Consider the following 27,811-nt stretch of genomic DNA (forward strand, 5'->3'; position numbering starts at 1 on the left):
TGTCTTACCTGCCCTTCGTTCCGGGTGTGATCGACTTTCTTTTCCGACCTCCGCACCACACTTGCTTCTTTCTTCTGTTCTTCCTTTGCCTTTTTTCCTTCCTCCGCCATCGGAAGCTGCTTGCGCGGTTCTTGCGAGCTTTCTGCCCCATTTTTGGCATTTCCTTTCGGCTGTCTGCCTTTCGCGGTCGCCAGTCTCTCCCCTGCTCTCAGCAGCTAAGTACTTGTTTACATTTTCTTCTGACGATCACACCAGAGCCACCGGAGCCAGAGTTCCTGCTACACCGGAACCAGAATTAATTCTGCTATTTCATTCTGCTGCGAAAATCATAACACCTGCTCCTGCTCTTCAGCGCACTCTTTCAAGACCTGACGCATCGGACTTCGGGGTTTTTTGTAGCCTAAGGCTTTTCCCCCGTTTATTTCTACCTGCTTCGGTAGTGGAGTCACAAGTAGCCACAGCTCACCGGTGGCAACTGTGGCTTCATAACGAGGCAGGTTTCAATCATCTTCTTCCCTGCAATATCGAGAACCTGTAGGATACAGTACGAAGTCCAGTTCCACAGGTGAGGAGTCGGATGAGGGTAACGGGTCAGACGAAACTGAAGTGTTTTGAGACAGTTTGCAACGCCAACCTGAAATGGCCTCACCAGAACAGGTCCAGGAACTTGTGAATGCAGTGCAGACACTCTCACAGGAAGTACAAACTTTGAAGAACGAAAACCGAATGCTTCAGCAGATTTCTCAGGAGGTACAGACCTTGAAGGCAGAGAATGTCGTACTGAAACAGATGGTCACTCATCGGGAACCCCAACCAACACCGGAACTACCCCCGATGCCCTTATCATCTGGAAAGTTTGATGGTGCCTCAAAGAAGGTAAAAGAATTTCTGGATGCATGTAAAATATACTTTACCTTCAGACTTACCTTACATGTCACAAACCAAGCCAAAGTGGGATTTCTTATTTCCAATATGATAGGAAACGCTTTGGCCTGGGATACTCCTTTGGTGACAGGTGAAGATCCCATTCTTCTAGACTATGAAGAGTTTCCGACACTCATAAAACAAACCTTCGAGAGATCAGAGATTACGTTCACTGCATGCAAAGAATTGCTAGACGCCCATCAAGGCGCCATGGAGGTGCTTTCTTACATTTCAGTATTCAAAAACCTGGCAGCCGAGGCGGGATGGCCTTAGCAGGCTCAGTATGCAATATTCAGACGCGGTCTTAAGGAAGAGATCAAGGATGAACTGGCCAGAATTCCAAGACCGTCCACTTTCTCGGAATTGTTGTCATCCGTTCTTCAGATTGAACATCGCATTCTCGAAAGACGAAGTGAACGTAGACGGATCAGGAATAAATCTCCTTTTGGACCAATACCCTACACTCCGACCCCCTCCTTACCTGTAAATCGAGATGAACCTAAGCAGATCGGAACTACAAGAGGACCGCTGTCAGCAGAGGAGAGAAGACGCAGAAGAGAAAGAGGACTGTGTGCATATTGCACCTCAGAAAACCATTCAATCCAAAACTGCGAGGAGTTATCATCATGTAAGTCGGGAAATGACAAACCTCGGAACTAAGAGGGACTAGTATCCGAGGGGCTGCTGATATCTCAAGTCCCTATGTTTCATTATCTATTTCTCCTTCTACACAGACCAATGCAGAAGATTCACGACCCATGGTGGTATCCGTACAGGTGAAAAACAAGGAAAGCTGGATTGAGGTCCTAGCCTTATTGGATTGTGGAGCGGCTGGAAACTTTGTCGACATCCATTGGGCTGAGCGGATGGGAATTCCACGAATAGAGAAGACGGAAGATCAGAAGGTAGAAGGCTTAGATGGTACTCCATTGTCCTCCAGACCCATAACACATATGACCGATGCCCTTCACATGAAAATACTACAACATACCGAACTCATCTCGTTTGACCTAATCCGCGCAGCCCACTTTCCGATCATATTGGAAATCACCTGGCTCAGGCAAACACAATCCTCAAATTGACTGGGCTCGCAACCAGTTGGCTTTCGTTTCTGATTTTTTCACAAACCATTGTCTCTCTCAAACAAACGTATTCAAGGTTCAAGCCACTAACACTCTCTAAGGCAATTCAATAGGGATCCATACCTTACCCATGGAATACTCTCAATTCCAACAAGTATCCTCTGTCCAACCCTTTTTGGAGCTTCCTCTACACAGGCCAGAAGACTGTGCAATTGATCTGGTGCAAGGGGCCTTAGTTCCCTTTGGTCGCATGTTTTTCTTATCTCAATTGGAGAAAAAAAGCCCTCCACACCCATCTTGACAGCAATCTACAGAATGGTCTCATTCAACCTTCTAAGTCCCCCGCTGGGGCTTCCTTGTTTTTTATACCCAAACGGGATTCAGACGAACTAAGACCATGTATAGATTTTCGTGGGCTTAATCAGGTGACCACTCGAGACCGGTATCCAATGCCACTCATCACGGACATTCTGGAGGCAGTGCAGGGAGCCAAAATGTTCTCTAAGCTAGATCTTCGTAGTGCATACCACCTACTACGAATTCACCAGGGAGACGAATGGAAGACAGCTTTTCGAACCCCTTTTGGGCTATATGAATACCGAGTGATGCCCTTTAGCTTAGTTAATGCTCTGGCAGTCTTCCAGAGATTTATGGACAGAGTTTTTTTCAGATCTGATGTTCATTACCGTGATCATCTATTTAGATGATATATTAGTTTTCTCCAAGGATCCATCACCACATTCATTTCATGTATCGGAAGTACTTCAACGCCTCCAGTCTCATCACCTTCTGGCAAAACTGGAAACATGTGAATTCGGAGTCCAAAAGATACGATACCTAGGTTTTGTCCTTTCTGAATATAGAATCGCAATTGACAAAAGGAAAGTTGCAGCTATCCTTGAATGGAAGACTCCCACCTCGGTAAAAGAAATCCAAAGATTCTTGGGCTTGGCGAAATGTTATCGCAGATTTATCCCTAACTTTTCAGAAGAGGTGTTGCCCATTACTTCTCTGTTAAAGAAGACCTCTGGGCCATTCCAATGGACCACTGAAGCTGAAGGCAGTTTCCAACATCTTAAAACTCTATTCTGCTCAGCCCCCATTCTAAAGCAACCGGACCAGTCCCTACCTTTTATTATTGAGACAGACGCATCCGCCTCAGCCATTGAGGCTGTCTTACTCCAGGAAGAAACTGGGATTGAACACCCTATCGCATACCTTTCAAAGACATTGAGTCCCAGTCAAAGGAATTATTCCGTACTGGAAAAAGAGTTGCTTGCCATGAAGCAAGCGTGTGAAGAGTGGTGACATTTACTTCAAGGAGGTGCTCAACCTTTCACCATCCGCACAGATCACCGAAACCTCAAGGTGCTAGAATCTATGGAGTGCATCATTTTCTGTCAGGCTAGATGGGCTCATTATTTTACACAATATGACTTCTGAATCTGTTACCACCCAGGTAAATTGAACATATTGGCCGACGCTCTAACAGGAGAGAGACCTCCGAGGGGTCACGTAAGTTTGTTCCACAACCTATGTTCCCCAAAAAGGTGATTGCTTCAGTAGAGACCTTCTTACAGTAGATAAGACAAGCCACTGCTCAAGAACACAAGGGGCACACGATAATACCCACAGGCTTCAACAACGAAGATGGGCTCTGGTTTAAGAAAGGTCTTCTTTACATTCCGGAGGGCAACCTACGCAAACAGGTTCTAAATTGGTGCCATGATCTGCCAACAGCAGGACATCGTGGAGTAGCAGGTACTTTGGACTTGCTACAACGTTCTTATTATTGGCCCAATTTTAGAAAGGAGGCGACAGACTACGTAAGGAATTGTCCCATTTGTGCCATGAGTAAATATCCATCCGGCAAGCCGATCGGACTTCTTGAACAATCTTCACTTCCTATTTGTCCATGGAGTGTAATCACTACAGACTTCATTGTGGAACTGCCACTCTCTGACTCATGTACCTGTAATATGGTCACTATAGATACTTACTCCAAGATAGCCAATTTCTCTCCATTGCCCAAACTTCCCACCACGGAAGAAATGGCTAGTGTGTTTCTTCGAGACATTTTCTGCTTACTTGGCTTACCAGAAAAGATAATATCAGACAGAGCAACACAATATACTTCACGGTTTTGGAAGGCAGTATGTCAACAACTCGGGATCGACAGAGCACTTTCGTCTGGATTCCATCCACAGACTAATGGGCAGACAGAAAGGGTGAATGCCACCCTGGAACAATATCTCCGCTGCTACTGTAACCAGCAACAAGATAACTGGGTGCAGTTACTTCCAACAGCCGAACTCGCTTATAACAATGCCAAACACTCCGCCATAAACATGTCTCCATTCTATTGCAACTACGGGATGCACCCAAAACACCTTCTCCCGGTGGCAAAAAGACCTACTAATTTGCCTGCCATAGAAACTATCAATGACAAGATCAGAGAAGCACACCGGACGGGCCGGGCCAGTTTAGAGTCCGCTACACAAACCTACAAAAGACAAGCAGATAAACATCGCCAAGAAGGACCGGATTGGAACATGGGTTCCAAGGTTTGTCTTTCCACCAAATACCTCCCAAGATGGGCACACCCATCCAAACTGTCACCTCGGTTTCTGGGTCCTTTCCCTATTATATCAAAGCTCAACGCTGTGGCCTATAAACTACGGTTACCACACAACATGAGACGGATTCACCCAGTCTTCCATTCCTCTCTACTCAAACCTTACTCTTCCCATTCTAATGTCCTCTCAACCTCCAATTACAAACACTTATTGGTTGATTCAGAAGAGGAATATGAGGTATCATACATCTATGACTCCAGGTATCGCAAAGGGAAATTGGAATATCTCATTGGTTGGAAGGGGTTTCCACGATCTGAAGATTTGTGGGAACCGTTGTCCCATATACATGCTCCACTTTTGCTAGCCAGGTTTCATAGGAACCATCCGGGGAAGCCTGGGGGAGTAGGTAGACGAAGGGGGCATACTGTCATGGGTGCCGGCTCCTGGAGGCAATGGCACAGGTATAGGTGGAGCGGCCATTAACTATCCCATCACGTCTGCCCTTCATCACATGGTGGCGGTCTAGTCTTTTTCACGGCTCGGTTCGACGTGCGGAATGCCGGGAAGCATTTAGCTCCTTCGCTTTCGGTATTCCGCACGTTGCAACGTCGGAGTTTTCGCTTGTCTATTTTTCCTGTGCTTGGTTCCAGCGCTACCGCTCTCTTTGTGCCTTTTGCACTCTCGGTGCTACCCCCTTTTTGTTAAGCTGTTCTCGGCAGCTTTCCTTCTCTTTTCACTCTATTTTACCTGTCCTTCGTTCCGGGTGTGTGCGACTTTCTTTTCCGACCTCCGCACCACACTTGCTTCTTTTTTCTGTTTTCCCTTTCCCTTTTTTCCTTCCTCCGCTGTCGGAAGCTGCTTGCGCAGTTCTTCTGAGCTTTCTGCCCCATTTTTGGCATTTCCTTCCGGCGGTCTGCCTTTCGTGGTCGCCAGTCTCTCCCCTGCTCTCGGCAGCTAAGTACTTGTTTAAATGTTTTCCTGACGATCACACCGGAGCCACCGGAGCCAGAGTTCATGCTACACCGGAACCAGAATTCATTCTGCTATTTCATTCTGCTGCGAAAATCCTAACACCTGCTCCTGCTCTTCAGCGCACTCTTTCAAGACCTGACGCATCGGACTTCGGTTTTTTTTGTAGCCTAAGGCTTTTTCCCCATTTATTTCTACCTGCTTCGGTAGTGGAGTCACAAGTAGCCACAGCTCACCGGTGGTAACTGTGGCTTTATATCGAGGCAGGTTTCAATCATCTTCTTCCCTGCAATATCGAGACCCTGTCGGATACAGTACGGAGTCTAGTTCCACAGGTGAGGAGTCGGAGGAGGGTAACGGGTCAGACGAAACTGAAGTGTTTTGTGACAGAAGTAAAGGAAAGAGTGGGATGAAACAGGACACTTAGATTTCTAGTAGAGTCTGAGAAGGGGATAGAGGAATAGAGAATATGAAAGAAAAGGGTGGAAAGCAGAGGGACGATAGAGAGAGGTGGACAAAAAAAGAGTACCTCGTTTTTAGATAGATTTAAGTGGAGAAAGCAATAATTCATCCAAGCCTTGATGGCCAAGAGAGAATTGGAAAGAGTGGCATAGATCTCGTTAGAAAAGGAAGAGAAGGATAGAAAGATTTGAGAATCATCGGCACAGAAATGAGAGGATAGATTAAAAGAAGAGATTAGCGAAGATCGGGGAAAAGTATAAAGGGAGAAAAGGAGAGAGCAAAGAACAGGACCATGACGAACACCACATTTGAAGGGGAACGAGAGGAAGATTTAGCAGACCAGGACGCCGAGTAGATCCGATCACATGAAGAAGAATAAAACCACTGAAATAGGAAACCATGGAAAGCAACAGAGGAGAGAGCAGAAAGATGAGTACGGTGATCAACAGTGCCAAATACTGCAGAAAGATAAAGGAGAATATGACCAGAAGAATGCTTAGCATGAAAAACAAAAAGGAGAGAGTTTGAGGCATGAAGAAGAGAAGCTTCAGTTGAATTAATAGGCCAGATGGATGAAGAGGAACTAACAAGTGCTGATCCAAATATGAAGATAGCTGAGAATAGGCCACATGCTTCAACCCCTTAGAGAGAAAAGGAAGAAGGGAGAAAAGGCAGATATTAGCAGGGAGAGAAGTGTCAAGTGAGGGTTTCTTTACAATGGGTTGGTGTGCAGGTGCAAGTGGATCTAGGTCACCTGGCCTACGCCCCGCCCACCTGTCAATCACCTTAAACTGTTGACGCCTTCCTGTTTTCTTGCTCTTTTCCCTACTTAAGCAGCACTCGAGCCTCTTTCCTTTGCAGCTGATGAGCAGGTGCAAGTGGATATAGGTCCCTTGGCCTAAGACCCACCCACCTTCTTAGCCCTGCCTCTTCCTTTCTGCTCTTAACTCTTAGATCAAGGGTGTCTCTCGCCTGGGAGTCTGAAGTGAAGGGCAGATGAAGAAATGGCAATTCCTGTTTGGACCTGTTCGGAATGGTAGGACCCAGGGCCCACACCCCTGCTCAGACAACAGGTAAGCACACACTGACATGTGTTTTCTCCCTCTGTCGCTATAGGCCAACCCCACCATCACTAGGCAATGCCAACGTCAATAGCGTTGCCCCTCCCATAAGGCATGGACTCTGCAATGCAGAAACCTCACCCACATCAGCCTCAAGACCATAAACACCCCCTCACCCGTCCACAACACGGAAGTTGAATCTCTCCCAATCTGTGCTCACCAATGTCTGCTCAGCTATCACCCATGCAGCAGACATTGCTGACCTCATCACTACACATTACCTTGATGCCATCTTCATCACAGAGATCTGACTGACACCCACATCCACCCACATCACAGATGTCCTTGTCCCCAGCGGCTAGAGCATCCAACACAGAGACCGGCCGAACAAGACATGCAGAGGCCTTGCTGTCATACACAAGACCTTGCGGCCCTGCTCCAGACTTGACAACGACAACATTGACTCTTTCGAAGTTCTATCCTGCCATTTCCCGCTCTCCTCGACGGACGCAGTCACCTTACATCTGATCTACAGACCACCCAAACCCAACACCGCCTTCATCTGAGACTTCATTGACCCTGTCACCACCATGTCTGTCATGCACGCAAACAACATCTTCCTAAGAGACCTCAACCTCCCAGACAACAAGGCCACTGAGCCGATGAAGGACGCTCTCCTCAGCCTTCTTGACACCCTCAGCCTCACACAACACAAGAAAGACCAAACACATGAGAAAATTAACATCCTTGACCTAATCATCACTGCACTGTCTTCCCTCCACTATAGCTCTCTTCTCTCCCACTTCACTGGTCTGACCACTTAGCCGTGCCTTTCAACATGCTGCACACCACCCCAGTCAAGTACTCCTAGCAGAAAGCCAGCAGGCAAACCTTCAAGTCTTTCAACAACTTCCCAGTGGACGCCCACACAGAAGACTTTGCCAACATACAGCTTACATGGACCGAACGCCCCTGACCGAACAGTGACTCTGTACTGGAAGCACTCAACACCATCCTCTCAGCTTCCATCAGCCAACATGCGCCTCTGAAACAACATACCTGCAAACCGAAATTGTCTGCACCCTAGTACATGCAAGAACTCAACCGCAGCAAAAGAGTCATCAGGAAACAAGAGCTGCTGCTCCAGGACTGAATCTGACATGGAGCGCCTCAAGGAACTCTGAGCAACCCGCCAACAACTATTCAACAGAGCCAAGGCCTCCTACTATCAGAATACCATAGCAGAAGCCGACACCAAAAGCAGAGCCCTCTTCAAAACGGTCAAGCAGTGCGTCAACTCGCTAGCCAACCCTGTTAGAGAGTTCCCTTAAATTCTCTAAGCTATGTGTTAAGTTAAATGTAGTATGAGGTTCTAAACACTGTTTACGGTTTAACGTAGGTACTGTTGTTAGATTTTAGGTAGCTAATGCCAACCAGTGACTAGGAATTTTGCTTGTTGTGTTATAGGTACACAAAGTGGGAGATCTTGGTGAATGATCATTGCATGAATTATTAAGATATTTGTTTATCATGACTCAGCATTAATAGGTGAGCTACATACTCAAAATTCAATAAGAATGTGTCCCAATGGGGCTTCATGTGTCCAGTCAAAACGTATGCATTAATTATGTTTGTGTTTGAAGGAAACCAAGCAAAGTGGACAGTTGCCCTCCTGGACTGAAGAACACACATCCATCTTAAGGTATGATGGGTGATATACATGAATTGGTTCCTGCTTAGTATTAGATACATGATTGATTCATTATTAACTTAGCTCAGATAGACCCTTGACTGAATATCGTTTTTTATTTGTTTCTATCATATATACTATCTAACACAGGATCCATATATTGCTGCACTAAGTCATCTGTTCATCCTGATTAAGGAATTTTATATTTAGTGCACTATTATCGCCCCTAATAGGCCGAAACACAGTGTGTCGACCCCCCATGTATAGGAAGAAATACACACATGATTATAATTAAGATCTGTGTACAAAAGAGAAAATAATCTCTGCCCCAAAGTGGAGGAGGGGTTTTTGAAAACTTGCACTAGTGAAAAGTGTAAAATCATCTAACTACAATGAGTGCATTTTCTGTGCAATGGTTTCTACATTTAGGTTAAAGGTTTAGTGTATGTAATCTGTTCACTTTATGTTATGTATATCTGTATTTAAAAATATGTGCACTATATATGTGACAGTTTTGTGATTAGCTTTGTGGTTTTTAATTGTAAATTGAAAGAATAAGTGAGTTGACATGTTATATGGGTCAATTTAATGTTTTTTTATGGACCCGGGGTCTCATTGAGCATGGGCCCTGATTAACTGTTGATCTTGTTTACTTGTGATGCCTAGAGGATCAGGGTCTCTACAGGCAACCCTTTGCTCTACCCTCTACTTGGCAAGTTAGAAGAAACATCAAAGTGCTGAAGGTCACGCAGAAAAACGTTGCAGTGTGAACAGGGCTAATATTAGAGGAGGGCAAAGAACGAGTAAAGGAAAGAATAAATTGATCAGATGATTAAGGGCAGGAAATAGAAACTGGTGAATCAAGTGAAGAAAAGATAAGATCAAGGGAAGAGCCAGAAACGTGAGAGGGAGAGTTGGGACAGAAAAAAAGGCAGTAGGAAGAAAGAATAGGGAGAAAAGGAGAAGCTTGAGCAATAGAAATATAAAGGTTGAGACGCAAATAGGATAATCCAGACGAAGAAGAAACGAGGGAAGTGAATCAAGATCGTAATAAAAAGAGATAGGGCACTGGGAGGCCTGTAAAGGATCAAGAAAGCAAGATGATGTGAGCAGGAGAAAGAAAGAAAGTGATATATGAAATGAGGAAAAGAAAGAAGAGCTGGAGAGAGTGAAGAAATAGACCATGGGGTGTGAAATAGAATCCCAGTTCTGCTGCCTTTACCAGAAAATCGTGGTGAATAAGAGAAATGTGTAACCAAGAAAACTGAAAGAGTAAAGGTTTTGGTAGAAGAAAGCCATGTATGTTTCAGTGAGGCAAAGGAAATAAAAATTGGAACTTAAGACGAGATCAAGAATAGAATGGGACTTATTGCAGGCAGAGGGTAAATTCCATAGACTTATCCCAGCTGAGGGATAAATGGAGGGCCCAATGGTGGGATAAATTGAATTGGAGTCCAGAGTAGGACAAAAGTGGCAGCAATCGTCGTGATGAGATAGGCGTGTGGGAATTGCTAAGGCCTAAGAAATTAAGGCAATCGAAGAGAGATAAAAGTAAATGTAGGAATCAATGAGATGGAAAAGAATGTGTGCAAAGTCCATGAGCCAAGGGACTGGCAGCACCTGTTCAAAGGGGAAGAAGAAACTGACACTATATTAGAGAAAGGGGACAAAGAAAGTATAATATCAGCCGTCGTAGGCCCCTGCCAGCACATGTTCTGCAATTGCACTGCCAACATTGCAAAGTTTTAACTGTGAGAATAGGACTGCTGCGCTTTGGTTACAACAAGGGTCAAAGGGATTATAAACTTTGGCTTTTACAATTCGTGTACATTGCTGCATAACCTTTATGGTTGCTTCATCTATTTTTAAAATATTAAACTACCCTATATTTGAAATGTCTAACAGTCTTGAGATTTAAAATGTGCCGCAAATGTGTGAGCAACAAAGAATTCTGTATAAAGTGAATTAATGCTAGACTCACACTGATGTACAGTGAAGGCCCTGCTTCCACTTATATCGCTTGGGCCTCCTTCCTGATAATAGGAGGCCCCTACCATCCTACAGTGGGGGCCACCATTGTAGAAGCATGACGTTGACAGATGAGGTGCCCGTCCACATGGAAATCACTGACTGCTGGAACCTCAGGCTGACAAAACGAACAAAAGGTGGGTGAGTGGACCTTCATTTACCTGGGGGGCACCCACCTGCAGATACAACTAACATCCTCTAACACCTGGCTCAAAATACCTTATTGGTGTTATGGAGTGTGTAGGATAATATGGGACAAAAAAGTCATTTTGTAGAGAGAGTCCTCATGCAGTGGTATCTGGTATTAACCAGCTCTAAGATCAAGTTTAGCAAAGGATTGGGATTCCTGAATGTCGGCCATGTCTTCAATGGTGGTAGCGGGGCTCCCCTCCCTCTTCACCACCTTATTTGACAGACGTGTATCCATGCAGATATGAACTGATTGTGGATTCTTCGGATTCCATGCCACTACAATGTGCGAGACCCATGGGGTAGGACCACAAGACTTTTCTATAATTCCTGCTTCCTCAAGTTTGAACAGCTCCTCTTCCACCTTGGGTCACATGTGAAATGGAATCCGCCGACGCTCTAGTGCAAATGGCTGGATAGTTGGGTCGATGTGGAGGTACATTTTGTGAGTGCAAAGGCACCCAATTCCCTTGAAGACCTCTGCAAACTAATCAAGCAGGTCTTCAATGTCTTCAATAGGGACGGCAAAAGCAAACTTAACTAGGTCCCGTTCCTCCGCAGTATTACAACCCAAGGGGGTTGCAATGTCCATGTCCCTGATATGTAGACATTTCCTGCCGTGGTGACCTCGTCATGTTGACGGTATGCAGCACCTTGCAGAGGAATAGGCGTATCCCTGCTGTATGTGAAGATGCGCACTTAAGTGGGTTGTAGAGCCAGGTGACACTTCATCCTTACAAACTACTTATGGCCGGCATTGGGTTCCCAGAAAGGGGTTTCATTATCCAGTGATAAGGTTGCCAGGTGGCGATATTTCCCCAAATTTGCACTCCCATGAAAATCAAGCACTTTCCCCAAATATTCTAGGACTGGAGTTAGAATAGTAATTAATACACATCCTAGAATATGTTGAGGAAGGCTTTTAGGGGTGCAGGGAAAACAATTGCCTACCTGCTGAGTATTTTCCCAGGGGACATTTACACATCGAACCAGGGAGTCTGCAATGTGGTTGCTTTCTTGTAGCAGGTCTTCGGCCCAGTGACAAAATGAGGAAGACATCTCGATCATCATAGGAATCCTCAGGGTTTTGGGCAGCCTTGGACTCCATCTGGCATACGTAAGCTTGCTGTTGTCTCAGAATTCTCGACGGTGGCACAAACGTGCCTGCCTTGCACTGTTAGGAAAGATTTCTTAATTGTGGGTAGTTTTCCTTCCATGTGGCAACCCCTAAACGTTTTGCTGTTGTTTTCACCATGATCTAGACTTTGCCAGAGAAGTGCAGCCTTCTGCCGTACTCCTCTGGGCTTTCGCTCCATTCTTACGGGGAAACTGACATGCCCTTAAGACAGTCAGTACCGGGAAACGCTGTTTTCCGTAGTTTCTTTATCATGTTGCGGCTTTCGTGCAACATGACACAAGAGGGCACTGTAAGCTAAGTTACTGCTCTCTTGGGTCTCTAGCCTTCTACAGGCCCTAGATACTCTTTTTGGATTGTAACTGATCGGTGCAAGTGAAGCACGGACGGGAATGGTGGCAGCGATCGTTTCTTGTGTTTTGAGCTCCTTTTGGCGTTTTAAGCGCGTTTCTCGTGCTTAGCCCAAAATGGTGGCCTGGCTCCCAAAATGGCCAGACCACGAGGCTCCTTTGTCCTGTCCGCTGACCGTCTTGCTCCCTTTACCTTCCCCAGGTTGAGCCGACCCAGGGCCTTCCTTATTTGGGCATGTACTTTCCCGCGAAACAAAGATGCTTTCGCTGGCTTCTACAGGCCTTGTGTGTGCCTCCAGGATGTGGGCTGGGATGTCTGGTCCCAATACACATCCTGGGTGCCAGAGAGTCTAGGGTGGTGTGAATGCCTGGGACCACCGTGGTCCGTGATAGGTCCACGTATGGTGTGAGTGTTGATGAGCGGATCTCCCATTGGGTCCCCTCCGTTTTGGCGTGAAGGGAACCGTGGATAAGAGGAGGCTGGAAACGCCACTACCATGTCGATCTCCTGAGTTCTCACGAACGAAGGAATACAGGAGCCAAGTATCCTGCAACCACAAGGCTGAACCGAGGAATCGCTGGTGACCTACTGAAGGACTGCTCCTCTGCACTGCTGTCGCCCTGTGAAACCCTTTCTACCTCTGATCGAACCAGAAGGCCTGTACTGGTACTTCGACCCTTGGAATAGCGGGGACAGCTATTCTCGGCATCTTCACCATCTCCTGCACGTAAGCCTTCGGAAGTGTCTCTGGGCCATCCAGCAGACTGACCAGCCTACACAGGAGTCTTGCTCTGTAACCGCCGTCAGGTTGTGTTGTATTTCGAGTCCTTGTCACTCTCACACAATTCGTACACTTGGCATTCCCAGGTCTGAAGTGAGTAGTGTACATTTGGCTGAGATACACACGGCCGCTCCGTTGCCCTGCTGTGGTAACAAACTGTGCGGGTTCACTTTGTTTGGGACATCTTTAACTCAACTCTGCTGCTGCAGAATCTGCACGACGACGAGACGTCCCCTGCTCCCCTGAACCTGCCAGCACTGAAACTGACGCGGAGAAGCCTGGGTCTGCTTGCATCGGGGACCGGTGAGTAGCATAGCTAGGAACTGGTCGCCCTCCTGCAGGAGCCCATAGCTTTTCCCCGCTGTGTCAAAACAGCACGCCTTCCCGTGCTCGTGCTCTGCTTCTGCCCACAGTGGAGGCTGCGCTTGAGTCGCAGAACTCTGTTCTTCTTCATTTGTGCACCAAACTGAACTGCCTGATTCCCTCGAAGAGACTCCCCTTTTTGCCCGTTGGCACCAGCGTGTGCAGGTATTTTTGAGCACAAGGCTCCACTCTTCGTAGGGCTTGGACTTCCTTTTAGTTAGGTGCCTCTGAAGGCGGACTGGGTCTAATCATTATTTTGCACTGCCTGTTTTCCTCCCCTTCTAGGTGGACTACACATTTCATGCATCTAACGCTTTAGACTCGTTTGTATTTGTATATAAATTGTATTGGTTTGGTATGTGTTGGTTTACTAGAGTTTTATTGTGATTTCTCGCTACGGTCATTATTGCAAAGGCCTTGGAATAAATGTGTATATATTTTTAATATAACACCTGTTTGGAGTAGTTTGTAAGTGTCCTTGCTTTGTGTGCTCATTGCAGGCTTTCAGTCACCCTCACCCCTCTTGAGACCTAGTCTTGACCGCCGCGATCGCTACCCTGATTGGTCTGGCTTGTCCAGAGGTTACCCTGTTCCAAGTAATTAGGTTGGCCTTCTGAACTTCTGCGCCGCCAGGACAGAGTTCAGAAATCCGTCTTAACATGCACACCTTTGCGAAATGGCCTATGTGGCCACACTTGCCGCATTGATGGGGACGTTATCTGCCACAGTAGTGACAGGATCTGCCAGTTGGCAGAGCGGGGGGAGGTCTCTCATTTTCTAATTGATTGGCATGTTACGTTCACATGCCTTCTCGTGGCTGTCTGGACCTCTTGAAGTTTTATAGTCTGGAATGCCACTTCAATCTTGCAAACCCTGACTTCGATGAGCTTGTGGGAGTGGACTACCTCCAAGATGAGCTGCAGGATTATTCCAGGTTCTCTCAGAATCTGGTGTTGAAGTTTATCTGAATGACCGCCCTGATTCATGTTGGCCCTCACCTCATCTGTTTCATCTAGAAGCATAGATATGGAGGCCAGCTGCCTCAGTCAGCTGTGAAATGCATCAACAAAGCAGAACGTATGTATATGTGTATGTTTGTCCGGCTATACAAATTCACACCGTTGAACCCACTGCTACCAGATTTTGCATACATTACTCATTTGTCTGGGGCGAAATTGTAGTCTATGTTTGGATGCAAAAAAATCATTCTGTAGACACCCTAATTTACTGATGTTCACCCAGATTCACTATAGTAGGTATTAGAAGGAGGCAACATTTTGAAGTGTCTGAAGCAAAATGTTTGATGTGTTGGTTATTCCTTTGAAATGTATTACTACTGTATACAGTTTGGAAATGTTTATTAAAGCATTTTCATAAGGGAATTAAAAAAGAAAGTACACGTTCTTTTATCACACAACTCCAAATATGGGAAATGGCAAGGTTACAGTTTACTTAAGTTCATTCACGAGAAGAGAGCACAATCAATCAATCTTTCTTTGACATTTTCTCAAATGTGCTGAAGCCATTGAGTGACAGAAACATGCTGCACAAAAAACGAACATCACTTCGAAAAGCTCCATCTGATGCAAACCGAAAATTAATATCAAGAGCTTCTGAAACACAACAAACAGCAGCACGACTTGCCGACCAGAGGACAAGAGCAACTTTCTCTGGAGCAAATGAGATTCCGGAGCAAACTGAAGCATGACAGGCTGACATGAGGACAAGAGCAGTATCCTCCAGGGCTCGTGAGACACCAGAGCAAACTGAAGCAAAACTTGCTGACATGAGGACTAGAGCAACAATCTCCAGGGCACATGAGACACCACTCCATCAGGACACGGGCAACGCCGGGTACCCCAGCTGGTATGAAATATCAGTGGGGTTTAGGGTTTTGAAACTGTAATGCACCCCTGGGCCGACATAAAGTAGGAGGCCAGACTTTTGTTCTTCCATCAGCCTCAAAGTATTGGGTGGGATCAAAATATAGTTCCAGCCTTTCTGGTCACATGTCCTATTTTGGGCCTAGGTCAGATGGCAATGCCTTGTATGTCAAACTCCTCAACAGGAATGCATGAATGTCCTTGCTTATTTGTTGTGCATGGTGAAGAAGGGGCCCTCTGCGTGACCGTGTCTTCATCTGTGTTCCGGCCAGTTCCTGCCATGTGCGCCTGGACCGTCCCATTTATATCTCGCGGTGATACTGCTATGCGTCACCACATGAATGTGTGTGTGTGTCATGGAATGCGCACGGTGCCTGCTGGCAAAAGCGGTACCATACAGGTAACATAGAGCACTCCACGCTCTCACTCCTCTTAAAGAATTAGGTGGATGGGTGTTAAGGATGAGCAGAGGGGAAAGGGGAGGGAATGGGGTTGTGGGATATAATGTCCCCTTTCTATCCCCATCTGTCTCAGGACAGAAGGACAGGCAGTTACCCATCCCCTTTTTACTCCTGTTGTGGGTTGCAGCCCACCACGCAAGGCTAGAGGCGGGGTTACCGCATAATGCACAGTTCAGAGTTAGACATTAAAGAAGGTGTACACATACTCCTGGCTCCTGCGTTTTATTTGATACGCTGTTTCATTTGTGTTTACTTAATTGCATCCGCTGCTGCGGATTCAATATTGGCGATGAGGCTGAACCACTGTGAGTCCCGCGCTGGAAAAAACAACATTGCCTGCAGAGACTGTGTCCCCGGTGGGAGTGTCCACACATTAGGGAAGAGACCAGAGAGGAAGCGGGTGTTAAACTGTGTCCTGTCACAGCAGAAAAGCTGGAACGCAAACTCGGGCTTCAGCGAACCCGGTCTGTGACGAGACATCATGGAACCAAACAAAATAAGGACATCAATAAGACACTTCACATGTACTACCCTGATCTGTCAAGTTTCAATAATCTGCGAAGGTTGCTATGCCTATTTCAAATAAGGCAAGCAATGCTGGGAAAACCGTTACTGTCTCCAACCCGGGGCTGCAGTACACCCCCTGCTTATGTCCATGATTTCTTCTATTTTCTGAGCACTCGCATTCGAACCTAAGCAAATCTTAAACCAGCTGTTGGAATTCAGCCCTCCTATTAGCTTCAAAAATGTATCTCCACTTTACTACCCGATGGCATTGAGAGCTATACTGCAATCTGTTTCGACTCCATTGACCATCAGTCAGCATGGCTGCAACCCTTGAGACGTGTTGCACAGTGCTACCTCCCTGCCTACTATGTCCCCCATCGGGGTCACAGTTCCACTACTTTTTGTGCTATACTTCTAACACTGCTTAACAGTGTACCATAACATGTCTATTTCCCACAGTGTGTTATACTTACAAAATAGCACTTTAACACCAAGTGCAAATCAACACTGATGATAATCAGAAAACCTCTAGCCTGTGTACAAGGTATCTTCCTCTCTAATATGTTCAAGGTCCCTCACCTTGCCTTACCATTTGCAGTGCAAATTCAAGACCGGCTACAGACCTGCATTTACAGTGCCACTCATCCCCATGGTAAATCGTGGATTTACATAATGCCACTGTGACGTGGGGTTCTTTTTTGAAGACCTATTGATAAGGATGATAACTGAACTATTAAGGAATAAGACATATCCTTGTAATGATTGCAGGAATTACGCATCTATTAAAGAATTTGTTTTAGTGCTGTTTCAAATGAGTAATTGTTGTGAGAGATTGTTTTACAACTTAGTTCAGATGACAACATGGCCCCTAAATCCGACACCCGATCTTACCTCTGTATGGTGAATCCTACGTGCACGTGTCTGTATGCCTGCCTTCGGGTGGGGGAAAGAATGAGGGCTTTGCGTTGCCATTTCCCTGCAGGAGGTTGCACGGTCGGTTCCCTCAATACGTATTGTTCTGCGCAATAGTGTGCATGCGATGGACTGCTTGCGGGCCATCCCTCGTAACATACACATTTTCCCTTCTTCCTCGTTTTCTGAGTTCCTTCCGCTTTACTGTCCTCTGTGCAAGCCACACCCATGCTCTGTGTGGTGTCTCCCACAAGGCACTCGGATGCTCGCAGAGACGTACCGCCTCTGCGCGAAGTCCCTGCACTGTACGAAAAAGTGCGGCGCAGTCGAGTGCATGAATCTACAAATGGGATTTTGCACACAGTTTGGCTTGCAAGGTCCCTATTTACCGTGCAAATAATTCTGTGAATTGGTCCCTAAATCTTAAAGTATACTCTTTTATAATAAGTGATGGCTGACAGGCTGGGGGCTAGCGGGGTTCTCCATCAGCTTTGAGCCTCTGCCCTCCTTTGAAAAGTCCATACCTAACGAGATGTCTCTTACTCAGGGATATTGTCTCTCTGTACTTTGCTTGAGTGCTGCGGATGGACACATCCAAAGTGGCTGCTCCAATAGGACAGTATGACCACGTAAGAACACTCATCATGCTGTCTTTACCCTTTATGCCATAAAAAATACCTTTGTATCATTGTAGGCCACCCAGACCGAAAATAGGCCTGCTCTCCACCCAGCAAACAAACAAGCATGTAAATGTATACAGCACATACACATGTGCACGCAACCAACAAACTCTCATTTAAAGGTGCACTTACAGACACGAAGCCCCCATGCATTCAAACACATATACATACTTACACAAGTTTGTTCCTAACTGCAAACCCTTTTCAGACTCCAAACACTGCCTCACACCGCCTGCCCCAATGGCTCTCCAGTTCCTATGCAATAGGAACTAGGAACCAGGCCGGGCCTCCCGGTTCCTGTGTATGTGCAGTGGAGCTGGAGCATCTCCATGTCACTGCCCCTGGATGTCTGAATGACTGGGGAAGACGAGGGAGCAACCAGTACGCACATTCAGACCTGCAGTACCCCATCTAGCATCCCCAATGGGCCATGAAAGGGCGGGGAAGCAAAACACACCCATCTTTGCATGGGCCATTGGAAATGCATGCTATGGTACTGAACTGTCAAAGGGAAACTATGTTTACCTGTAGAGTTCAAGCAAAACCACAGGTTGATGGCTGGAAGATTTTGAACAAATTATAACTACGGGCACAACTCTGGGCAACCCTCCAGAGCAATGTTTTACAGCCTGCAAAGCCATTACAGAAGGGGAAAGACCATATGCAAATCATATTTGGTCCCACCCAAAAGGCAAACAACTGCAAGAGGTGTGGGGGGAACAACAAAAAAGGGGCAGTCCAGCCCAAACTGCTAGGTCACATCTCTTCTGCACGAGAGATGAAGCCAGCCCAAAATAGCTCCCTCAGCTGATTGCTGCAGCCGAGGGAGTGCTCAGTGTTGTCATTAGGTTCCTTCATAAAGGGTGGCGGGTCGGCTCCCCTAACCCATTATAGATGAGCCGACACTGCACCTATGCAAATGGTTACAGTGGTTGATTGGAAGATCTTTCAGAGCAGCTCAGGCTTACAGAGACGTATTTGTTGTTTGACACAAAAGGAAGGATATCAGCAGTTACAACAGTCTTTCCTGTTTAGAACAGTCAAAACTACAGACCAATCCACAGTCCTAGATGAGTTACTCCATATTTCAACGGTACCCTCACTGAATTCCAAAGACATGTGTTATTAAGAAAAGAAACTGCTTAAAATGCACTGATAGTACAAGACAGCTGAAAAAGAAAGTGACTTATTTTACCAAAATACATACCATGAAAAAACACACATATTTGTAAGTTCTGTAACACACCACTTAATAAGACAATGCTACTTTGACAGGTCACAAGGGTCCTGGGTTTGCTACTTGAGAAAAGATGCATTTGTAAAAATTCTATTGTAACATTTTTATGGCCATTATATCTCTATATGCTCTACTCATCTAGGCATTATATCTATATAGACTGTATGAATTTACTAGCAATATCATATGTGTTTGCAGCCCAAAACATGCAAACTATTGGGGAGAGGTGGCATGCTTCCACTATACCTCATGCAAAATAAGTGTGGAAATGGGAGTAAGGACTATAAGGAAGAATGAGTAATAACCACAGACATAATCAATAGAGACAGAGGGGCAGGACATTACTTGGGATGATGTCCACCAACAAGTTATTGCCAGTGGCAAAGCCAAAGACAATACGTTGGGGAAGGGAGTATTACCCAAGTAATAATGTCCTCTCCCAAATTCTGTAAGTCTATTAGGAATTTGTGGAAAATAAAATAAAATAGGGCATGCAATGATACCCCATTAGACTTTTGCTGAAGTCAGAATGTTTTTAATTAGGTAAATACAATGTGGTTTACTGCATTCTGGTCATTATGCTGGTTACCAGGCGGGCAATAATGAATTCCATATGCTAATAAAAATTGGAGTGTGGGTATAAGGTACACAAGTGGATAGGCAAACCTCGTTAGTAATGGCACTGGATTATATTCCCATCCTTAAGTTAGGGTTGCTTAGAAAGAAGGTCAATACACCTTATCTTGGTTACCAATATTTGTTTTTATTGTGGGTGCTTGATGGCTATTTTAGCACGTATAGTGCTGGTCACATGTGAGAAGAACCAACACGTGTTTCGACCAAAGTCTTTATCAAGGCAAAGTAAACAGATTGAGGAGGTCCTTGATAAAGGAAGTGGAGGCCACGAAGTGGTTAGGATAACTGATCTTGCATAGGTGAGGCTGGCAAGCCACTGGGGATCCAGAGGCTGCATGTGTGAGCTGCACGGTGGCGGCGATCTTGAGATGAGTGTGGGTCTAAGGGTACGACGTTCATTCATCGGCCATTTTTTTGCAGTCCTTTTTTGCAGAAACAATTGTGTTGAAAAAAACTTCTATAAATATGGGGAGGCATATGAGATGTAGGGTGGGGTGGTGTGGTATAAGACAGTTAGAACAATGTAAGTAAAATGAAGAAGAATCCTCTAAAAACAGAAACATCAGCTAGACATTATACAGTGAGTAGAACGGAAGGAACAGCGATTAATAACAGAAAAGATTACACTACACTCAAGAAGTACCTACTGATCCGCTAACTGAACCAGGATACTAGAGTGAACCAACTCAACTCTTATTTCTGAAGTAAGGTTCTGCAGAAACAAACCAGACAAGAGCAAAGAAGGATTCCATGCAGGACCCCAGATAGATGGGGCAGGTAAACACTCCATTAAGCCCTTGTCCATCTTACAAATCACATTCCTTACACGTATGAGGTCGAGCCCCCCAGAAAGTGACTCCCAACTACCCTTTCCAAAACACAAATACAATGCTTTTAGTCCCTCTTCTCTATTTTGTTTTTCAATAAAGGATCCTCCCCTCCCCCTAACAGCGCAACTACTTCATTGTCTAGGTCTTTGCTTTAGGGTTCAAACAGTTGAACTCTTTGTCTCCAGTTAGGACCAGCAGGTTCTGGTATTCATCCCAGAAGGCCTGGAGAGTAGATGCCCTTTCAGTACCATTGCCCGGACAATGGCTTTGTACATTTTCCCAGATTCCAATGTTTGTGAGGTTTCTGAAGAAGGCACAGTGAGAGAGCATCAGTTTAATTAAACATTTCCCAGTGGCTCCGGAGACCCCGGTATCCCATCCTCCTCCGACTAGCTCCAGAGGACCCTTGGCCATTGCCACTGGACCCGTCTCTTCTCCTCTCTCTGGTCCTTTCTCTGGACATCTTGCTGACACTCCACCTATTGGGGTGGGACACAAGAGGATATAATAACAGTGCCTCTGGTGCTCCAAAGAGGTGGCACTGTACATTGAAGCAGCCAGGAAGCTGGCAACATTTCTCACCTATCAGCGGCACTGTAAGAATTTCTACACCTGGTGCACCGAAATAGGGTATCTTCCCAGGGAAATGTAACCTTGCTGGATCTTACATTTCTTTTCGGGGTGGCTTCCTACTTGGACTGTAAGTGTCTATGATGCATTGCAAGTGGGTGGTCATTCGGACTTTCTGTACTTCCTGGGAAAGGGTTATGCATTTAGATCCTCTGGTGTCAAAACTGTTTAGGAGTTTCGAAATGAGGCGTCCAATGACCAGATTGATGGTTCCCCCATTAGAGATCTACCACTGGTGCTGTGGAGTTTGCATATGTCCCCGTTTCAACCTCTAGATAACATTTTTGTAAAATGGCTTTTCTGGTTGACATAACATCAGGGAGGAAAATCGCAGAATTGTAGATACTTCTCTACCATGCAATGTATGTGCAGTTCTTTCCAGATAGGGTGGTACTCCACTTACCTGCCTCCTTTAAACCCAAGACAATGGGCCTCATTACGAGTCTGGCGGTAGCCATGCGGGAAAACTCGGCAGGCTGCCACTGGACCGGTAATACCATTCCGCCTCTGTGATTGCCAGAATCACCAGGGCATTACAAACCCGGTGACCCGGTAATTCTGGAGGTGGCATTCTGTAAATCCCCATTCCCATGGAGTCTGATATGGGGATGGGGACCATGGAAACACTGGTTCCGTCTATGACAGAGCCGGTATTTCCATGTCCGCCTGTAGGCGGGTGGTGTTACTCCCGCTAGATCAGATCTGGTGGGAGTGACACCTCCTGCCTGCAGGACTCGGAATCAGCTAGTCCGGAAAAAACTGTGGCAGCGGATTTACCACCACTGTTGTTTCTGGACCGGCTGACTTGTAATGAGGCCCCATGTTGCTTTTTCATGAGTTCACCTTAGATCACTGAGTAAATTCTAGAGAACCAGCTTCCCTCGTCCCACGTTGCCACAGACATATGACATTCACAAACACAAGTGACCAAACCAGCAGGTAGAACAGCGTGAAGATGTGTGGATGTTGGTCCTTCCCAATAATGTCATCAGCTCCACATGCATTGGGGTAGAAAGCTTCAACTCAGAGCATCTCCTCTCTTACCTGACATAGATGCACCTAAAATGATGTCTGGCTCGTGTCCTGACCCCTCTCCAGTCACTCGTTCGGACTTCACCTCCATGATTTCTGAAATGAAAGGATAGATTCTGAAGCTAATAACAGACAGAAAGAAGAATTATAAATAACAGAAAATATATATATATATATATATATATATATATATATATATATATATATATATATATATATATATATATATATTCAGTGAAAAAACCTTGGTTAAGATGGAGTTACAGTGATCAGATTTAATGCAACCAAACCCTTGAAATTCAGCACTCACCATGGTGTTTTTTGTAAGCTACTGTATGCCCCCAACACAGCCACTTTAGAGGAATAGGGAATGCACATAAGAGCAGTATAGAATGGAAACACCTTTATTAGTATTCAGAGAAGCTGTTTGGGCAGGCAGTACTACAAAGATGATAAATCAAACAGGTGAATAATAGCATTACCGTTGATTGAAAGTTCAAACAGGTCAAACGTTGAGTAGAGATCCACTCGAAAGAGATTGGAGCACGGTGGAGAAACCTCCCTCAAAGGAGAGATGCCCTGGGCCATGGGCAATGGGTGTTGGCAGGGATTTGACTGGCCTTAGGCCTCCAGCTGGTCAACTGTGTCCATTGTAAGGGAGAGAGGAGCAGAGTAGGTCCATTATAATCCCTGTTTTATGATTCTTCTAGACCAAAACCCACGTTAAAAAATGAAGTCACGGTAGGAACATGGGCATAAAGTTTCACCATCAATGTATTACGCGATATCTAGGGCTGTTGGTGAAGAAGTCAGGCATGGATGAAGTGAGGCGACGGGTTGATTGCTACGGTAGGTACACCTTGGAGAGGTAGGACCGTGTGTAGACAGACAGACTTGTCCAAGAGGTAGGGGGTCATTCCGAGCATGGAGGTGACCATGCCGCTATTAGCGGCATGGCTACCCCCATAATGGGTACCGGGTCCGTGTTCCTTGATTGAGGAATTACCGGGCCATTCCGACCTTGGAGGGCCCGGTAATTCCTCATTCAAGGAACCCATCCCCATATGAGCCCCTATAGGGTTCAATGGGAATGGGGAGGATGCTAACAACAGGGCCGTTAATAACAGGCCTGTTGTTAGCATCCTGGTCTGCTTGCGGGACGCGCTAAGGACGGTTGGTTTTACCAGGTGTCCTTAGCGGGTTCCCGCAAATAGACCTCGTATTGGGGCAGTAAGGGCTTGACGGCTCCGGCACCTTTACCAGTGCGGTTAACCCCTTACGGCCAGGGTCGGAATGAGTCTCAAATTAAGTTTGGTGTGGTCAGATCATTATATTGCAGACCAGATATAAGCTGAGTGGCACAACCTTGGGTTCTTTGAAGCTTTATGAAAGTCTTGGAAGGTAATGTGGTATAGATTGCATGATACTAAATTAGGAAGGGTGTGATTATTGAAAGGATCGTGGTTATTTTCTCAGATGGCTATAATAGCAGAGGACACCTAGTAGAAGGTAAAGATGGCGGTATACATTCTGGTATAATTTAGAAGTAGGGTGGACTTGCCAGGCTAATGGGAGGGACTTGAGCACCAGCGGGTACATAAAAGGTATGTTCGTCTTGTCCCTTCTATAGCTTTTTCCTGCGCCATGTTTTCCAAGGCATGTACCTGCTGCACAGGATTTATCTAAAAGACCCAAATACATTCTCATTAGAGCACCCACCTTTACTTAAAAGAGCTCACATTTGCAATGAAAAAACAAGGCACCAGATACGTGATTTCTGATTTTGTGATTTTGTGTTTTGTTTTTGCTAGGCTCTCTTTTTATTACTGTGTGTTAAACGAAGTACCTCATTTAAGGCAATACAAAACGGAGCACACTTCTTCCTGCCTTCGAATCGGGTCTTGTATGGTTGTCACTTCTGCTACAGAAAGAATTATCAGGAAAAAAAGGGGATTCTGGGATGGGTCAGGATATTTTTAGAGGCTGTTTTTTATAATTCCTCTTCTCTTCAGACTGCACCTACAGCTTGGAGTCTGCAACCTCTGGCTCCCGCGTTGTTTGGACTACAATGCCCATGACCCTCAATACTGACTATGCTGGCTCGGGTTAATGGGAATTGTAGTCCAAAACCTCTCGAGAGCCAAAGGTTGCCCACCCCTGATAGACCCTGTCACTGTACAGCTTCTCTCACCCTGCTGGCCACTCCACTATCTGTTCAATTTACCTACGGCCTCACAAGCAGCAGCTTCTGAAGTTTTATTTGGCCAGCTGGTCATCACACGGCCCAAGAAAAACCTGCTGCATGGGAAACATTGAATGCCAGACTACTTATGCACCCCACAGCATTTGTGCTGGCGGTATGACATGTTTCTAGGAACACCTAGTAGTCCACTGCAATTGTGTGCCCTACTAATGTAATTTAATGTTGCCACACTAGTTTCTAGAACCATGTCAATCTCCGCCTAGCGCTATAAGGGAGAGGTATCTCTGACTCATTTTTTGCTTTTTCAATAATGTACAAGAATGCTACAGGAATAATTGCAGTGCTGAGGAATACGCATACTAGAGAGCAGTGAAATTTATCTTGAAATGTATAATTTCAAGACCGTCTTAGCTGGGAGTAGTAAAGCCCTGAGTAAAGCCCATGAGTACGTAGGTGAGCTATTAAAAAACAACCATGTATCGGTTACAATGTGAACATTGTACTAGCCTCCAGAAAACGTTCACTTTCTGATCGGCATCCATTCATTCTGCCCTTGATTTGAGAGCTGCTAGATAACTCCTATTTGTCTGAAACATCTGGTCATCACGTTTGCCTACTGCAGCAGATTCAGACATGTCAAAGCTCTTTAATAAATGCATCTGTGGCTCGCCACCTTACTGCCAAAAAACGGCAAAATTCGACAGAACATCCCCATGGAGCCTAATGAACTCCAGAAAATGGTGAGTTACACTGCATACCGGCACTTGTAATCCTGCGGTAAATCAGCGGGACCAAGTGGCAGAAACCGTAATTCTGTTTGCCCGTATTTCTGTGGATTTGCCACCGAAGAACTACCAAACTTGTACTAAGGCTGACTGTTCTTCCCCTCCACCTACTAAAGATACCAGTAGTTCTAGGTGCTTTGGCCTTTTTGCCACCTACTAAATGAACCTGGGGTTCTAAGTGGTTTGCTACTAAATGAACATGTTGGTCCCAGTGATTTGGCCTTCTCCTTGCTTTCAAAGCACATGTGTTTCTGAGTACTCCGGCATTGTCTTCAGCATAATAAATGCACCTGGGGTTCTCATATAATTGGTCTTCTCGTATGTCTACTAAATGCACACAGGGTTCTTAGTGTTTGGGCCTTCTCGTCTGCCTTTAAAATGCAAGTGTGCCTAACACTGCTTTGCCCTTCTCCTCTGCTTATAAAATGCACAAGGGCATGTCTGTATTTTGGCCTACTCCTCCGCCTACTAAATGTAACTGGGGCTCTCTTTGTCCTTTTTCTGCCCATATTAAATGCAACTGGGGCATTAAGTGCCTTAGTCCCTGCTATGCCTACTAAATGCAGATGAATTCCTGAGTGCGTTGTCCTTCTTAATGTCCTACAAAATGCAAGTGTTGCTTACACTGGTTTGGCCTTCTGCTCTGCCTACAAAATGTATGTGGTCTTCTCATTGCTTTGGCATTCACCTCTGCTTACTAAATTCATATGGGGTTCCTATTACTTTGGCCTTCTCCTACACCTCCTAAATGCAACTGGGGTTCTCAGTTCTTTGGTCTTCACCTATGTCTCCTAAATTCACCTTGGGCCTTAGTGTTTTTACCTTCTCCTCTGCCCAATAACAGAATTTGAATATCTCAATGCTTTGGCCTTCTCCCCACCTACAAAATGCAATTATACCGAACACTGCTTTGGTCTTCCCCTCCTCCTACCAAATGCACATGGGTTCTCAGTGCTTTGGCCTTCTTCTCTGTTTACAAATTGCACAAGTGGTGGAACTTGTATCACTATAAATGCAAGTAAGTGGAAACTCAAGATTGCCATTGGTTGGTATTTGATGAGACATGCGTGGCATAATAGGGAAGGAAATTGTAGCTAGGATAGTGTAGGTTAGAGTAGAATGAAATCAATAATAGGAGTGGTGGCCAGTTAAATAGGGGGTGGGCCACCCAGGGAGCCCAGAGTGTGTAGAGAGAACCTTAGGTTCTTTGCAGTGTTTGGCATCAAATCAATGTTGCAGAGCGGCAGATTAATTATTTATTTGTGAATAATGAATCTAACGCTGTACAATGTTGAGTGTTCAACGTGGCTGGAAATGCTGCCACAATGCCACTTTGACTTTTTACACATAGCGGCGGGGCGCATCCCATTTTACAGAACTTTTCCCAACTTTAGAGTGCAGGGAGCTCGTAGCTCCACGCACTCTACGTAACCATTCCTCAATCTAGGACGCTGGTGGGGCACTGGAGGGAGGCCCGCAATACTATCATCCTGCGCAAACAGCACACCACAGGATGATCAATGGCAGGTTAGCAGCATAGCAACAGGTTTAATGGATTGTCATTGGCTGTTTGACAATCCGAGTGTGGGTAGGGTCGGGTCATGGGCACACGCGTGTGCCTCACCTTCTCGTTCATTCCCTCTCATTTGCTTGTCTTGAGTGGTGGACAGTGGACTTTCTGCAGGACTCTGAGCTGCCCAGAACCTCAGGCCCGGCAACACTTCATGTTCAACCACCTAATCCTCACCCAAGTTGCCGCCAAGCCGAAGCGCCAACTCTGCTGGTAAGTGAAGTTAAAGAAAAGTAAACTAACTTAGTTAATTAACTCGTCTCGGTGAGGCGAGCAGCCTCTGCCTACATCTCGCAGTCACACTTTGGCTTGCGTCAGGTGCTTATTGAAGATGAGGTGCCTTATCTTTTTCTTAAAGTAGTCAATCCTTCAATAAGCACGACGTAAGAGGACTTCACATTGTGCCCATGGCCCGCCCGTCATTCATTTCCCAGGAGGACGGTGTTCCGGCCCGGGTTTGCTCACAGGCCCAGCCCAAGCCAGGAACGGCCTTGGCGGCCTGATCCTCCTCCGGAAAGCCCTCTCCTGGGAACCCCAGGGCAGGGCTCTCCAGAGGAGGACCAGCCCAGGACGGGCCTGGCGTGGGCTGGGCCTGGGGATTCAGAATGCAGGGCCTCCCAACTTGAGTCCCAAGCAGCAGCCCAGAGGTCACACTGGAAACCCAGACCAGCCTCACACGCAGAGTCCTTGTCTGCTCCCTCATGCGCAGCTGGCCGCCTTTCACACTAATCGATTAGCCCCATCATTCCCAAAGTATCTGCCAGTGCGATGGCCCATGGCGCTGCGTCATGCAGTGATTCATTTAATGCTTATGGTTCAAAGTGTGATTAGGAT

At 45.9% G+C, this 27,811-nt stretch overlaps 1 protein-coding gene across 1 annotated transcript in view; it reads right to left on the minus strand.

Moving 5' to 3' along the window:
• Positions 1 to 27,811, minus strand: part of CLCN4 (chloride voltage-gated channel 4) — a 336,781-nt gene that overhangs the window by 234,007 nt on the left and 74,963 nt on the right. The window contains exon 2 of the mRNA XM_069640618.1: positions 22,432 to 22,515. Coding sequence (XP_069496719.1) covers positions 22,432 to 22,510 — 79 coding nt within the window. The 5' untranslated portion in view covers positions 22,511 to 22,515. The remainder of the gene's footprint in view (positions 1 to 22,431; positions 22,516 to 27,811) is intronic.

This window comes from Ambystoma mexicanum, chromosome 7q (genome assembly GCF_040938575.1).
Source record: "Ambystoma mexicanum isolate Mex_15411 chromosome 7q, UKY_AmexF1_1, whole genome shotgun sequence".
In the NCBI taxonomy this organism is placed as follows: Eukaryota; Metazoa; Chordata; class Amphibia; order Caudata; family Ambystomatidae; genus Ambystoma; species Ambystoma mexicanum.